The sequence below is a fragment of the Periplaneta americana genome, chromosome 15, assembly GCF_040183065.1.
Source record: "Periplaneta americana isolate PAMFEO1 chromosome 15, P.americana_PAMFEO1_priV1, whole genome shotgun sequence".
NCBI lineage: Eukaryota > Metazoa > Arthropoda > Insecta > Blattodea > Blattidae > Periplaneta > Periplaneta americana.
The window spans coordinates 102,980,734-102,998,527 of NC_091131.1; the positions used below are offsets into that span (position 1 = coordinate 102,980,734).

Below are 17,794 nucleotides of genomic sequence, written 5' to 3' on the forward strand. Positions count from 1 at the left end.
TTGGGGATGAGCAAGCGAGCAAGGGTGGGAGGGATAGACTTCATACTCAGTGTTGCCGGATTCAGTAGCAGTAAGTACAGTAAGTACGTAAGATTTTGTTCACTTTTCTGTTTTTATTCGGTGCGGTTGCTATCGACTACTTTCATTTTTCTTCTGATTCCGATTCCGATTTTCCTATTGCAATTGCAGCTCGTCTAGTTGCTTGACGAAGTGGTAATTGGTAAATTAATAATTGTCTTCAGCATCAAAGAACTCAATTACCTTGGCAAAAATATATCTTTCTTCACTATGTACAAATTTATTCTTGTCAGTCTCGATCGGTGTGAAATGAATAATTGATAATAGTGTAGCTATGTTCTCAGAAAGCACATGCACGGGCACAACATAACTCAAAATCAGCTATGAAATAGAATGAAATCGACAACGGTGTGATTGCAGCAGTATTATACTTGCCGGTCCGCTCACAGTTTGTCAAACCTGTTAACAAAAATATTAAGAGGTTGACTAGTTGCCTGCATTGCTAACATAATGGAACCTTCCTAGCCGACAGTCAGGGTAGAAATGAAGAATCCGCAATTGTGGTAAAACTGTAGGGTGGTTGTTTCTATTGGCTGCGATGCCTACACACACCCTCTCAGATACTTGACGTCTGAAGGACGCGGGGCGAGGGAAAGAGAAGAAAGAAAGAGAGAGATGCCAGAATTTGGCGTGTTTTGCGGGGTTTCACTTGAGGTTGTCTAGTTTTAGAGCTTGAGAACACATCTGAAAGTGCTCCTAAGCACTCTATGCTGCCTTCTCTACCATTCTCCAAAGCTTGCCAGTAAAACACTACTACTGCGCATGCTCGAATGGAACAGTGTGCCGCAAGTGTCGAATGGTAAACATAAGTTCCAGGCGTCAACAAAACTAGTGCATGTACGGTGCTATTTTTACTTAATGTTAGTATTATAATACAGAAATTATGTCGCTCACATAGTCTGCTGCAGCTCAATAATAGTTTTAAAAATGTGTATTATTTGAAAAGGTGGTGCACTGCTCCTGTGCTCCTTAAGAGAAATCGCCACTGGTCACGAGAAACTATTACATGCACTATAGCTCGTGACAAACATGCGAATTCTGGTCATATAGTCCATCTTCATTTGGTACAGGGACATTTCTTCCTCTTTTTTGTCCATAAAGGATTCGTCCATTAATATCATAGGTTCACAAATATTTTGTCCATTTTCTTTGGCCCACATTTTTTGTTCATTTTTCAAAAGTCCACTTAAAATGTTGTCCATATAACTAAATAAAAGACAAATTGAACTGGATTTAATAGAAAACAATTTCCTCAATATTAATGTGCTTTCTTATGGTTTCCATGATAGTAAGATCAAATGTAGTCTGAGTCCACACCTATGGAGTAACGGTTAGCACGTCTGACCGCGAAAGCAGGTGGCCCGGGTTCGATTCCCAATTGAGACAAGTTACCTGGTTGAGGTTTTTTCCGGGGTTTTACCTCAATCCAATATGAGAAAATGCTGGGTAACTTTCGGTGCTGGACTCCGGACTCATTTCACCGGGATTATCACCTTCATCTCATTCGAGACGCTAAATAACCTGAGATGTTAATAAAACATCGTAAAATAACCCACTAAAATTAAAAAAAAATTAATCTATGTGTCAGAACTCTTAACGAGGAATGAAATTTATACGGTACAATTTCAAAGATATAATGGTAAATTTACTTCCATCCTCTAAAGGAAGGATAAAATAGTTTGTAATAATTTATTACATAATTATATCAGTTCCACTCATTCAGTCCGATCATATTCGCGGTACGAAAATCGTTATATATGATGTAATTCCCGTTGTGTCACAAATAGGAATATAGGCTACATGTTTGTATTCATGTACTTTAGGAAGGTAAGCACACACATGTTGGCAATAGAGTGAAGTTGGTGCGAAAAACTTTGTGGTAGGAATCAAAAGAAGGGCCGAACAACACCTTAATGAACCTTCCGCAGCCGCAATAAGGGAAGAAGTTCAGACCATTCAAGATCTGGAAATATTAGGCTACTAAATTTACCAGAAAGAAATTAATTATTACGTACTGTAAACAGAACACACAATGTGCTCGATTTATGTTTGCGTGCCATCAACTACATGATAGAATTATTAACAATGATGTGAATACGACCCTAGTTGGAAAGGTGAAGTGAAGTGGAAATCAAATGATTTAGTTATCATGAAAAATACAGTGAACTTCAAGAGCAAAGCAGTATAATTGTGTTACGAGGTGAAAAGATAAGCACAGTATTATGAAAGTTCTGACTAGTTTGCTTGACAGTCACCGTGAATTTAGCTCTTCAGGCAGTTTGGTATCAGTGTGAAAAAGTTAACAGAGAATAATTTTAAGGGAAAAATTGTTCCGAGGCCGGGTATCGACCCCGGGACCGTTCGCTTACCGCACGAATGCTCTACCGACTGAGCTATCCAGGAACTACACCAGACACCGTCCCAATTTTTACCTTTATATCCACACAACTCAAGTGGGCCGACAAGGTGCCAAAGTTGGGTTTCTTTATCAGCCCACTTGAGTTGTATGGATATAAAGGGAAAAATTGGGACAGTGTAGTTCCCGGGTAGCTCAGTAGGTAAAGCATTCGTGCGCTAAGTGAAGGATCCCGTGATCGATACCCAGCCTCGAAACAATTTTTCTATTGACATTATTAAAGTTTGCTTCACAGGGAGCTTTACCTGAAAGCCAGATTTGCTTAAAAGAGAATGTTTATTTTCTTCCTACGCGGGATTCTTAAGCAACTTGTGAAATGAGAGCATTGCCATAGTGTTCACATTATCTTCTTTCATGTTGCAATATACCGTGTGTGAGTCCGAGTGGTTATGTCGCAGGGTCGTCGAAACAGGGGAAATCACGTGGCTGCTATTTAACGGGACCCTTTTCTTTAAATTACCTTAAGTAGACTTTCAATTCTGGAAAATACATTTTTTCAGGAAAGAGCCTACCAGCCCAGCCACTAGCCTTTATAGAGGGGTCAGCAAAAACGAGTGGGAGAAACCTGGGTGCGACATAACCACTCGGACGGATAGTACATTGCAACATGAGAGAAGATAATGTGAACAATATGGCGATGTTCACTTTTCAAAATTAGCTGATACAAAATAATGTATTCTTCTTTGACGAAACTGTACCTATTTTAGTTACTTGACATGATAAAAAATGTTTTTTTCTTTAATAAGAAATTAATATTGTCCTTTCATAATTGATTTACAAGCAAGAAGATTTTTTTCCACCATAGAATCTAAAAAGAAGCTCTAAAATCCCAATTTTATATATATATATATATATATATATATATATATATATATATATATATATATAAAATGTATTATCAAAAGCCTGTAAAAAACTAAACCTATTACAAATAACGTCAAATTCTAAAAAATAAAAAATAAAAAAAAAAAAAAATGACACCGATTTTGACCAAAAAATGAAACGAAAAATATAGGTCTCTATGAATCACCCTTCACCGCATATAGCTATATATTTGAATTTATGCCTTGTGTTTCGTATATGTTTTATTGCCTGGTTTCCCATTTAAGTTTGTGTACAATGCAATGGGTGCGTTGTACTAGCGCAAAAAGAAGCTGAGAGATGCTGTTTTATTAACGCAAAAATTGAGGTTATAATACCGCAAATAAATAAACGAACAATGAACGCGGAGAAGACACCAAATGTAGGATATATGGCAGTACCGCGCGTATTAATTTTATTTGAATTGTTGTATCAGTGAAGAAGTGTGTTGTGTCAGTGAAGTGTGTTGTGTAAGTGAAGTGTTTTTCTGTCAGTGAAGTTTTATAGTTTATAATGGCAGTGCAAAGTATTTGAACAGTGAAATGTTTTCAAAGTGTTAGTGAAATCACGATAGTATCAGTGAAATGTGTCATAGTTCCAGTGCAGTGAGTGAGTTGTCAGCGAAATGAATGTAGTGCCGAAAGGTACTTGTGCAGGTATGAACATATCATACTCGTGGGTTTTAGTTCGAACTTAGGGTTAAGATGCAAATTAGATTTACTTTAAATGTTATTTTAAGTGATCGTGCTTCATTTAATTTAGGATGCTCCTGTTATTATTAATTATTATTAGTATTATTATTAATTGTGTTTATTATTAATTGTCATTATTGAGTGTAATTAGTTACCGGGTATATATCCATTTTCAGTGTAAATAAATACATACATGAGGCGTTCAGAGCTAAAGTGGATCCAGTCACAAATTTTCATAAACTGAGTTAAATTCATTTTCTCATTATCTGAAGTTGGATCTTTTCCGATCAGTAATGGATCAAGTCTTAATTCCAAGCATTCGCCGGTAGGTGACACTAGTCATTTTCGGCTCAGATTATTTGTTCACGATGTTCTGAGCCATAGTGGATCAAGCCATCAAAGCGTTGCGTCAATCAATATCACAATTGTTTATATTTTATAAATCTAGAATTTGAGAATGGAGTAATAAAATTATTGCTAGTCAAATTAGATAATCCACTAGAACAAGTCCTATTATCTCAAAACTACGTCTCATGGACTTGATCCACTTTAGCTCTGAACGCCTCACATACAAATGTTGCAGCTTTCACTTGGGACAGTCTGGAAAATTGTAAACATTGGGCTTAAATGTGAATACGTGAATAAAAAGTCAGAATTAGCAAAAATCTGAAATATGTCTCTGGATTGCAATATTTGCCTCCAAATATTGTGGGTGAGGGGTATGTTGAATTGCAAAGCATAATTCCTAATACCTAATTTCCAAATGAATGGTTTCGTCGATTATGTGTTCGACAACTGCATCAGCGATGACAACTTTCCACCAGTGTTATGGGTTGGTTGTCCTTCAAGCGATCCCCCAATGACAATTGGGTCTGAATCCTTCATTAAAAAAATTCATGAGCCACTTCCTTCTGTTCTTGTGCTAATTGAAACACTTAAGCAACTCAAATGCAAAATGTATATTTCGATCAATTGTGTTACGAACAGAGAAGTTAGAAAACATGTCGTAAAGAATCTCGAATACAACATGGATCTTTGGTAAAGTTATTGAAGTGGTACAATATCACAATATTCTTACTAATATACATAAAACGCTGGGACACCGTCACCAACCACAGCAACTGTGAAGAAAAGGAGAATCTTTCTGCTAAAATGAATCCTTCGGGGAATGCCGTGGACGCAATGATAAACACCTAAACTTTTGCTATAAAGAATACTTCTATGGAGGCATTGTTGCCACATTTGAAGGCCTAATGTATATTCTTACGGAGGGGGGGGGTGGCAAAGCAAAACCATAGAATCTCCATATAACGAGGTTATGAGGGACATCATTTACCTCCTCTCCCCGTTATAGCTTGACCTCGGTAGGCTACAGTATATCGGAATATGATCATTTAATAAAGGTATTTTCTGAGGGCATGTTTCTTACAATGTTACATCCATATCCGCGATGTTTCGGACAGAGTTGTATAGGGCTTGAACTGTAGGTCTACTGTATAAAATTATAATAGGGCATAACTTAAAATAATCTCCCTCTTTTTTTCTCTCTCGTATAGAAACACATGAATACATCAATAAAACTACGTAATAGTGGTAACAGAAACTTTTTTTATATGAAGCTTACTTTCCTGAAGATATCATGAAATGTAAATTCTAATTATTTTATTTAATCTCGTCTTTAAGTTTACACATACCGGGATCACTTTTCTTTTTTCTGCATTATTGTGCAGTATGTTATTCATACATCTTCAAGTGTCGGCCTGAACACCTGCAGACTTCTAACACTTGAGTACAGAAATATTACGTTACAATGCTTCCACTCCTCAAATGAGATATAGGAATTCTTAAACATTTAGAAATTTAAAATAAATATAGTCCACACACATGATCTGAAAAGACATTAATTCATCAATTTAAGGACAAAAACTTAATCATAAACAAAAGCAAAAAAGATCTTTTGAATTTAATATTTTCTAATGTTAACAGAAAAAAAGAGTTCAGATAAGTCTGGGAGAGCAATGCCCTCCCATGTTCCCCCCATAACTCCGCCTATGAATTCGATAGACAAAATGATGAGGATAATAATGCACAGATAAGTGGACTTATTCCCAAACTGAGAAGGAGTTAAAGAAGGTGATGATCTTGATAACGATGGTTAAAAAAATATTAGCCAGACAGAAACCTCACCTGCGGCTGATGTCCTGGTCCCCACAACCAGTTGTAAACCTCAGACGCCTGGTCGACGCGATTGTTCCTGACGAGCCAGACGGGGCTCTCGCGGAGAAGGCTGTAGCCCACGAGGTCAATGAATGTAATGACAGCTGCCAGGCCCGCCACTATTCGCCAGCTGATGTGGGTCCCGAGCAACGAGATAACCATGATGCCTATTGAGTACGTCAAGAGTACGCAGGCAGACAGCGCGCCTCTCAATCTGGGATCCGCCATTTCTTCTACGTGAAACTGAAAGCAATGTAATTTTACTTTGTAATATATTTAGCATTTTGGAAATTATAATTTTTCCATTGTTAAATATAAAGTAGTATGTACAATGTGCAATCAATTTATTTCCGAACTGCAATTGTATTTATTATACCATTAAACATACATGCGCATGTCATTGAAGATCATTGCTTTCATGCCTGTTGCGTCAATCTCAAACAGCGTCTTATTGTCTTCAAGAAGTGAGCTTCTGTACGTGATTTTGTGCAAACATGTCAAGGACCAATTGCAATTTTTCCTGGAATCTAGAGATGGGAACGATATATCGGTTTTTACGAAATACCGATATTTTCGTTTCGATATATCGATATCGAAATTTTGATTCAATATATCGAATAATATATCGTTTTTCTCATAAATTTATCGACTTTTTGTGGAATTATTATCATTATCAACAACAAAATTCACACTAGACAACTCCGATAGTTCCCGAGAGATGGCGCTACTGAAGGTGGACAGTTGCATAATTGTGCAACCTCACTCAATACCTTGTTCTAATTGGCTGGACTGAATTCGAATTCAAACTGTTTAATATGCAGCACCAAATTCAAAATGCAGCGTGTGCGAACGTGAGACAGATGGGAGATTTATCTACTACTGTTTTAATATTGTTATTAATGTTCTCCAAGGCAGGAGAGCAACACCCACCCTGAAAGGGAACCGTCTGACCCCAAAACGGGTATCAAAACTTTTATTTATATGTTCTGAAATGGAAAGAGAAACAAGGATTTAATACCGATGTGACATTTGTTTATGTCTATGATTTCTATGCACAATCTAGTGCTGACATTGTTTTCTTATTATATCTTTTAGTGTATAAAAATTCTATCCCTATGATCATCATCATTGTTGTTTGGAATGTTGGAGTGTAACAATAACTTGGAATGGGAACTTACTATAGAAGGATTGTATCAAATCAACTGTGAAGTTTGTTAAAACTTGTAATATTCTAAATAGGTTTACTTACATTTAAAAATAACTACAAGTTCTGTTTACTTACATTTAAAAATTATTACGTTGTTAGGTAGAAAAGAGCATTATATCTGTGTCCTGGATTGAATCTTATATAACATTAGAATAAATGAATCGTGTTCCAATATCAAATAGGGTAAACATTGGTAATTTCGTGGCAGTGGTTATTTCGTGATACTTTTTCTTTGCTCTTTTGTGAACTAACCAATGGTGTTACGAGATCCAAATTTCCGCCAAGGGATTGCATATGTTGTCCACTTTCCAGAAACATACAGCTAAGCTTTGTGTGACTATTGTAGTTGCTTCAGTGAGCTTTTATGTTTGGAGAGAGCAAGTTTGCGTCGACTTCTCAGGCGTACAAATTTTGTGGATGTTTATAATTACATTACAGGCTTATTACTAAAGGTAAGCATATGATATTTGGTACAAAGATTTATTGTATCTTCATGAAATTTTAGGAAATGTTTTTAGATACATCTGTAGTCGCCATATAGGCTTAGCTTTACTGATAGAAATCTTAGCTGTTTGAGGCGAAATTTTGTTGAGCATTAAGTGTTACATGTTATACTATTTTAAAAATTGTATTACAATAGGAATTTTAGAAATCTGAAGACAAGATGTGATGGGTTCAGTGTAGCTTCTGTTTGATTTGCTATCATGCTAAGTGTCAATGATAAGTGCTAGATGACTTACTTGCAAGAATTGTGACAGAAGATGGAACATGGCTCCACCATTTTGGACCGGAGACAGAGGCAGACAATGGAGTGGTATCATGCAAATTCACCAAAGAAATAGAAATTCAAAAGTACACCTTCGGCAGGAAACGTTATGGCTACTGTGTTTTTTCGATTCAGAAGGACTCTTGCTTGTGGACATCATGCCACACGGAACCACCATTAATTCTGACGGGTATGTTGCAACTCTCAAGAAACTTCAAGTTCGACTGAGTCGTGTTCGACGACATCGGGAGAAGCAAGATGTTCTGCACAGCCATATGTCAGTCACAAGACCACAGACCAGATCAGAAAATTCGGATAGACAACACTGAAACATCCGCCTTACAGTTCTGAACTGGCACCGTGCGATTACCATCTCTTTTGTAAACTGAAGGATCCCTTCGCGGAACGAGGTTAGAAGATGACTCCCTTGTGCACGCTGCTAAAGAGTGGCTCAGACGTGTTGGTCCAGACTTTTACCGTGCTGGTCTACAGGCCCTCGTTCCTAGGTTACGTAAGGCAGTTGAAAGGGACGGGGATATGTGGAAAAGTGACATTTTGTTCCTTAAGGATGCATCTACATTCTGTGAAAATAGCAAAAAATATAATTTTTAAACAAACGTTATGCATTACTTTTGGAGTTACCCTAGTAATATAGGCTATATTAAAGTCCGTAATAAAAGTGTTCACCCTTTCAGGGCAAAGAAGATCCCTTTCAATTTCAATTTTTACTTTGATTTCATTCTTATTATGTGTTGATATGTATTTCTATGTTTTCTTGCTATGAATATTAGACGGAATTACTATGTTTGAAGTCTTGTAACAATAAATGAGAATTTCATTTGAATTTAATGAATTTTTCCACAATTCTTCCACAATTCGTCTTTTAGATGAAAAAATCGGAACAAGGAGATATTTACACATTTGCATTTTAAATTAGTTTTCATGAAATTATCACGAAGTTACCAATGTTTACCGTACTCAACCATGTAGAGTTCACTTAACTCTTTCCCACTTATCATTTAAGCTCCCTTGCCTCCACCATAATTTTGATTTAGGTTTGGTAAAAAGGAATATTAAAATTTAAGTAATTTTATTGTAATACAGTAAATGTACGCCTTAAAATGCAATTTGCTTACGGAATAGCGATATATCGATAATCGTTCCATATATCAATATATTTTCTGCGATATATATCGTTTATCGAAGTTAGGTTTGCAATATATTGCAATATCAAAATATCAGTATTTAATTTATTTCCTCCATTACTTCTGGAATCTCTCCATATACGCCTGGAGGCTAGTCTTTTCTGCCTTTGAATTGATGCATTTAGTATAGATTCCAGGCGTTTCCCTGGTTTTGGATAACTTCTACATTTTTTATGTTCTATGTGTTACATACTACATTGAGGGCAGTTCGGAAATTTACTGATTGTCCCTTGTATATATTTCTTACGATATACAGTACTAATTTATCTTAAAGACAATAGTTTCATTGACATATTGATCCGATAAGTAAGTATGTATGCTTATTTTGTTCCGTCTATTACTTATCTTTATTGTATGTAATAAGTCATTGCATTATGACATAATTATGCAATCTATTAGAAGAGCCAAGAGGGGACAAAGCTAATAGCTTGCATAAGTATGTCATAAACTCATAAATAGTGATGAGTCCAACCGGCTTTTAAGCGCGAGCTAGCTCGTTGGCTGGCGCTCCCAAGAGAGAGTCGTTCAAAAGAGTCAGTTCGTTCACGAGCTGGTTGATAGCTCCTTCTTTCGCGAGCTGGTTGCCAGCTCTTTCGTTCGCGAGCTGGCTGCCAGCTCGTTCGTTCACGAGAGGCTAGACAGCTCGCGAACGACATCGTTCAAAGAGCTGGTTGCGTAACATATCGAAACTGTCAATAATAGTGTAATCTATGACATTAGGAATCAGAAGGATAACAGGGACAATCGTATTAAGTTAAACAAAATAGATTAAAAAACAAAGCCTGCAACATAAACTTTATACAATGTTATACGTATATTTTTATACACACACATCAGCTGATAGAAAGCAGCGTAATATTAGTTCCACATCCGTCCGCTACTGGCGCGGTCTCTGTCTTTCTCAACTGCAGATGTCACGTGATCATGCATTGAATGCCATTGGTTATTCGAGAGCGGGAGTCGTGAGACGAGCTGTGAGCTGGTTGAGAGTCGCGAGCTGAAGGAGCTGAAGGAGTTGGAAGTGCCTCGCGAGCGACCAGCTCTCAGCGAGCGAGCTAGCTCGTTACTAGCACGAAGGAGAGAGTCGTTCAAAAGAGTCAGTTCGTTCCCGAAAGACCCATCACTATACTGTTTTCGCTGTAAGAAAAATCCTAATGTAAACATAAGCACGTTGCTGTCATACTCGTGATTGGCTCCCAGTCGAAACACTCACATGACGCAGGAAAATATAGTTCGTATTTGGAAACCACAATCTTGTATTATTTGAAAATAAAACATTGAATCCTAGTTGTTAAATAAAATGAAACATTTAATTTTACTCATATGTAAAACGCTATGTAAAAGAAAAGCTACTTTTATATTTTGTTATGTACTATGAACGCGGATGAATACCAACAGTAACAAGCTGGCGTCATTTGAGTTCGTAGTTGTTCACGTAAGCACGTGGTACTGAAGTATGGCTTCTGCATCCTCAACTGTCCACTGTGAAGACGTAAGACTTATAAATAATTTAATTACAGTAATTATAAAATAAATGTTTTCTAAGCGAACGAATGCATAATAGTGAGGTTAGGCCTACTTGACGAGTAACGGGAAATGTTTAACATGATGCAGAATGTACAACAGTAGGCGGGAACACGTACTGAGAATCTATGGCGCCAAACAGTGGCCAATGAAGCCTCACTTCAGTCACGTGCTATTGTTTACATTAGGATTTTTCTTACAGCGAAAAGATTATAGTCATAATGTAATGACTCATTACAAGTAGCTTACTACTACAACAGTGGAAAGAAGTGACTAACAACACGCATAAGGTTAGCAACAGCAGCGCCAATGCCATCTAGCGGCTCGCTATGAGAACAAATACATAGGCTATAAATTTTAATAGTAAAGAGAAATGTTACTGTCATATTTAAGGAATGTAATAATTAAATAAGTTCAAAGCTTTTTCTTTTTGTATTCTTATCTTCTATATGAATTGTAAAATGAAATTTGCGTTTTAATGAAGAAATGGGCAGGAGGTAAAATTACTAGAAAAATAAAGATTAGGCTTACCTACTGATTTGAAACAAACCATTTGGTATTTATTTAATTTGTACATTAAATTTACATTATATTCACATATATTAGCTACGTATTATTTTGTTTAATTTTACATTTTTGCAAAGTCACAAATGAATTGTTATTTTTACATGTGACTTCCTTTATAAGGACACTGAAATACTTGTATACCAGCAATCTCGTACAACTATTGCAAACACCTTTCACATACACATTCTGTTTCACAAAGAAATTAACTTATTTCTAAGTCCATGAGTGCTTTCTCACAAAAATTTGTGACAATTATTTTCAAATATTTCTGACATCTCAGAGGATACTTTCTTTCCACATCCATTTGGAAATAACATTCTAGAACTCTCTTAACTCTCATATTTTCATTTCTATGTGTAGATTTGTAAGTTCATAATCATGACACTCTATCCTTGCAGTCACTATGAGGCAACTTACTAGACGCCCATCCCTTTACATAACTATTTGCATTTGATTGTAGGTACTTACAATTCCTTGCTTTGGGAAACCTGTAAAATGATTTCCGTTCACTTTGAATCTGGTAATTAAAACAGCTTACATGGCACAACACCTCCTCCAGCCATTTCCTTAAATTATAAGACAAAGCATAATAAGAAAAAAATGTAGTTCTTATTAAAACAGATCGTAACTCCCATGGTCGTTGCTGTTAGTTATCTTAGCGAACCGCTAGGTGGCAGTCACGGAGTATGTCGAAAATTTTTATCGTTACTTTCCACTATTGTAGTAGTAAGTTATTTGCTTATTATCAGGCTTATGATCCGAGACAACTTAAGAATGAAGTGAAGTTACAGTGCAACGGAGTACAGATGGAGTGAGGCGGCGCGTTGAATTTTGTTTACCTGTGCATTAATGTACAATCCGGTTCGTGATCAGTGGTACAGTATTCTTCGTCTCTCCCTACAAAACGCATTCAGGTCATCACAGTGCATTTTCAATTCAGAGTGAACAGTTTTTCCGAACTACTTGCAAGTATGTACATGCTTGTTCACTGTAACGCTAGCGCCTTCAACGTCGCTGAGGGACATGAAAACTTGTGAGGTATGTATCCTACTTCATTTTCCACCGTCACTAGATTGTACTATTAACAGTAGAATATAACGCAGCACATTGACGTCGTTGTTTACATTCACAGTATGTCTGTCTACTATGTTCAAAGAACTCTATAGTCAAGTTGTGCATACATTGATTGCTAAAGTGTCCCGGATCCTAAGCCTGGTTATTATCATACAAAATAAGCATATGAGGGAGAGTCAAAAAGTAACCTTAATAATTGTTTTATTAATTGAATATGTACAGTAGTGGCAAAAAAAAACGAGCCGATGAAATAATCAAAGTCCCCGAAATGAGCCATTGCGCATGCCGCAATAAATTTGAATAAGGGACAAAAGAAATTTTCCTTCCCAGGCAGGATTCGAACCACGAAATTCTTAGTTACCAGACTATCGTGGTTCTGGAGTGAACAAGGCTCTGAAATCAGCTACAAGGGTCGGTCAGGTTTTTTTTGCCACTACTGTACAATAAGACTACAAACACCATCACTTTTCAACATACTCCCCACTACGTTCAATGCAAGTGTTCCTGTTATACTGTATTGAAAAGTGATGAAGTGGTTGTAATCTTATTGTACATATTCAATTAATAAAACAATTATTAAGTTTACTTTTTGACTCTCCCTCGTATATACTTTATTAATTTATCTGCTTTATTTCTTGCTGTATCCGCATGGTTATCTCCTGGTCTAGTTGCCTCATAAAAGGTATCTTTTTGATATCACATGTGAGGTTCAGACCTTTCTTAGGACAGTTAACAACAAACAAAAACAGGCTACAAAAATGACAGAGTTTCCGTTGAAAAAAACGAAAAATGTTTACAACTGGATTTTACTGTTATATTTCTGACTAAAATCCTTGTTTGAAAGGGTTCTACACTGATTGAGTATAGATATAATTTTCATATAAATTACTTGAAACTTACAGTTACAGCTGGCGTGCTGAACCCTTTCCCAAATCCACCTAAAGCTCTTCCAACCAGCATAAGTGGATATGAACCGCATGCTGCAATTGATATCCAGCCAATCGTTATGCAGAAAACAGCAATTTGGACAGTGAGTCGTCTTCCCCATAAATCCATGATGACTCCGCTCATTAAACATCCTACAGAAGTAGCACCGATGTATATGCTGACTGCAATAAAAATGATTAAAATGATTTTATTAGTATAAGAATAATGGTTGAAATATTACTTATTAAAAGTTCTGAGGTCAGAATATATGCAGAAAAAATTTATATCTAATTCAGAAGCAAACATTCTGATGGGGGCTGATAAAAATGTTAATTTTTTTCTTCCACCATGTTAATAATGTCAAAAGAAGTCCTTATACAAATGTTGGCAACTCGACCGCAATTAAGACGCCGTCCAGAAAGTGATTTTCTCTGATGCAATTTACAGAAAAAAAACACATTTGCATGGGTAGATTTATTGAAACAGATACAGCAATTGTTGCGCTATTTGTCAAAATACGATCCTATTAGCCAACTGGTTAGTTTCCGTATTGCTGCACTATACAATATGGAGCCTCGATTTCTTTGCTAAATAGTAGACATCTCAATGAACGACGGAAATGAAGTTCTCTTTCATTTGTAACCAGTGGCGGCTCGTGATAAAATATTACGCGTGTTCACAATTTTGTGTTCCAAAACCGAAGAGAATTTGAAATCATACGTTTAATATGAAATGTCATGATTCCAATGTTTCACTATCGAAAAAATCATGTATAAGTTCAAAAATATATAATAATAATAATAATAATAATAATAATAATAATAATAATAATAACAATAACAATAATAATAATAATAATAATAATAATAATAATAATAATAATAATAATAATGAAACCCAATCTTTTTATTTCCAATTTTTCCTAGTAAGTCAGTTTACCCAGTTCTTTATGTTCAAAATTTCTTGAACAGGTTCATTGTTTATGTTTGTTAAAAACTAATACATAGCCTACCACAATACGGTTATTTAAAAAAGCGTGTGTTATATAATATATTTTGGTTCACAACACACTGATACACTATAGCCTATACCACTACTGTAATCCCATTCCCATAGATTGATTACTATAAATACATGCCAGTAAATATTATTCTTAAGTATTATACACCACCATACAGATATTTAAATTCATACTACTATCACAGACTGCCAGCACGTGTTTGAAAGCTACACTATGCTGTTATGCTAACACTAAACTGTAGTAATTCACAAACTAAACTCTCGTAGCAGCACTGTACACAGTTACACACAAAGTAAACGTTCCAACAGTGAGAAATGCTGACACCTACAGGGCTAAAATACAGACTATTAAATTCCCTGCCTCGAAATATAGCAAGTGAAAGATAGGCATCGATGCACCTGACGTCTGTACGGTAGATTCAATGTTCACTTAACGCTTTGCGCTCTTGACGAGTCATAAGCAGCCAGCTAAAGACAAGTTTGTCCCGCGCATGCGTGTAATTCCTGTAACCTCCTTGCAAAGAGCACGGCTCAAAGGTGAACGCACGTTGCCAAGTTTACATAAGTTCATTCAAGATGCGGGAAGTTTAAAATACTCGATTCTGATATTATACATCCCCCCCTACGTCAATACGGTATTAAATAATAAAACTAGTCGTGCTTCAATGGAAACAAGGTGTTCACGTGCTCTTGTGCTCTTATTGACGTACCGCCACTGTTTGTAACCTATGTATCACAGTCTGAGCTGAAATGGTTATCTTGTGGACATTTTGCAAGACTTATCTTAGCATCGTAGGGGTTGACGTTCTTTCTCTCAAGACGTGTTTTATGCTTTATGCAGCAGTTGTAATATTTGGTTTACCTGTTTGTCGTTCTTCTGGACTTCCAAATTCTTTGTAGTGATTCAACAGTCGACGACCTTCAACTGGTGATCAGAATATCATACGTTTCAGTAACTATTTCACTACTTTCAGTTATCCCAACGGCTCTAAATGCATCATCACGACTTAGAAGCTTGTGTCCAGCATTTATTTCAAAATTTAAAATATTTTTTTCTCCTCCAGTTTACGTTTCACATTACTAAAACTCGGGAAATTCCTCTGTTAAAAACACAATATCACGATAATATGTGTTACAACAATGTAAACAAATCCGAAAGTTGTCATGGCAATAGTGAAAGATAGAGGAATCAATTTTAATATAGACAGATGTTTACTCATTAATTGGTTTCAATTCAGTGAACAGAGATTGTTTTTAAATAACAGTTGTGTTCCTTAGACAATATTAATGCGTACATATTGACTATAGTTGTAAATAAATATTGTGATATTTGAGATTTGCAAAATACACAATGAAAAATCAAGTAACACAAAGCATAAGTCACTGAAAAATTCGCTAAATTGATAAAAAAAAAACACAATTTTGGTATGGGAATACATAGAATATAGTCAAAACAATAAATGGGTATGAAACTTAACACTGCATGACGTAATGGATAAGCTACCGGAATTCTGCGTTATGCAGCATATCATCGAACTTTGCTTCCATCTCTCGGAAATACAGTAATCCCTCGTTAATCCGGACTTCGCTTAATTCAGACAGACAAAAAAAACTATGAGTTTGGAAAATTAAAAGAACCTTGTTTTAAGACTTACTTTTATACATGAAAACTAGGAATTACTCGTACAATAATTATAATATTACACCTATAGTACCGGTATTAAAAACAAAGAAAATCCATCAAGTTTGCATTAAAGTAATTAAACTACGTATTACTTACTTATGGGTTTTAAGGAACTCGGAGGTTCATTGCCGCCTTCATATAAGCCCTCCATCGGTCCCTGTCCAGAACAAGATTAATCCAATCCCTACCATCATATTTCACCTCCCTCAAATCTATTTTAATATTATCCTTCCATCTACGCCCTGGGCTCCCCGAAGGTCTTGAAACTAACACTCTATATGTATTTCTAGATTCATTCATACGTGCTACATTCCCTAATTAAACTACGCATACAAACAAATGTTATTATCGATTATATAAACAATGCAAATGCATTTTACTGTACTGTGTAATGTATTTAGGCCTATGCTCTTTAAATACACCATAATAAACGTGTTTTGTTGCTATAAATGGAGTTTTAATGCACTTTGTACTGTTCTTTTAGGTTATTTCGGTTAATTCGGACTTCGTTAAACCGGTCAACTTATCCCCCAATTAGTCCGGATTAACGAGGTTTTACTGTAGTGTGGTCTGTTATGGTAAATTAAATACACAGAAGTGTAACATGGTTTTCCCGTGGAGTGTAAGGGATTAATGATAATGCTTAGGCTATGATTTCAGAAAGGACTTTAAAATCAACTAATAGTCCTGAATGAAGTCAATTGTTCGTGCTCTTACCTATCCACGACTCGATCTCCTGATTCACTTCAAAGTCACTGCCGTTAGCTCGTATCTGAGGTAGGAGAATGGCCGAGTATCCACTGCTCAGTCCATTGCAAATAGCTGTCAGGTAAACTAGAACTGCTACTACAGTCTATAAACAGAAACAAAATTAGCATTAGCCTATTTAAAACTTTGTGAGGTTCCGTGGTCTCTGAGTTCTTAGTAGTCCTGAAGAGACGTGTGGAATCTCGAAACTAAGGGCCGTAAATATTCAGGAACGTCACTTGAACTTCACTTTCACTTGCATACGGCTTAAGTGGGTATCAAACGCAGAACTTGTACAAGAACGCGGCCGTTCGGCTACCTAGTCATTCACAGAATAGAAATGGTAAGCACAATAAGCCTCAAGGCTGCAGTGCAAGCCTTTGTGTCCCTCCTCTGTACAAGGTAAAAAAACTTATAGCCAAGACTTCTTTTTATTCCTATTGTTGGCTCATTTTCTGCCGTAATTCTAACGACGTAAAGAGGAATTGAAAGACGTTTTCTGAATTGAAATTGGAATGAATGGCTTGCCGCCATATTTAATTAGTACCAGATAGCACAATACTATCGAAAATAGTATCCTTTATATTTCAGAATCTACTTTTCTGTTTATTTTTTTTTTAATTTCCAAGAACAAAGTGATAATAAACCTAAAGAGTTTAATACCATGTTTACATTATCTTTTTATTTCATTCATAAAAAAACCGTACCTCAAATATTGCCGCCCAATTCAAATTCATCCGGTGTATGTCTGCTTATATGTAGCCTATATCTCTATATGTCTATACAGGGAACGAAAAAATTCGACTGAT

General features: G+C 36.1%; 1 protein-coding gene across 5 annotated transcripts in view; it reads right to left on the minus strand.

The window, feature by feature from the left end:
* Positions 1–17,794, minus strand: part of LOC138715231 (facilitated trehalose transporter Tret1-like) — a 453,955-nt gene that overhangs the window by 22,340 nt on the left and 413,821 nt on the right. For all 5 annotated transcript variants that reach the window (XM_069847929.1, XM_069847932.1, XM_069847933.1 and 2 more), the window contains 3 exons: positions 16,956–17,091; positions 13,508–13,716; positions 6,235–6,507 (listed from right to left, as the gene is read on the minus strand). In XM_069847929.1, coding sequence (XP_069704030.1) covers positions 6,235–6,507; positions 13,508–13,716; positions 16,956–17,091 — 618 coding nt within the window. The remainder of the gene's footprint in view (positions 1–6,234; positions 6,508–13,507; positions 13,717–16,955; positions 17,092–17,794) is intronic.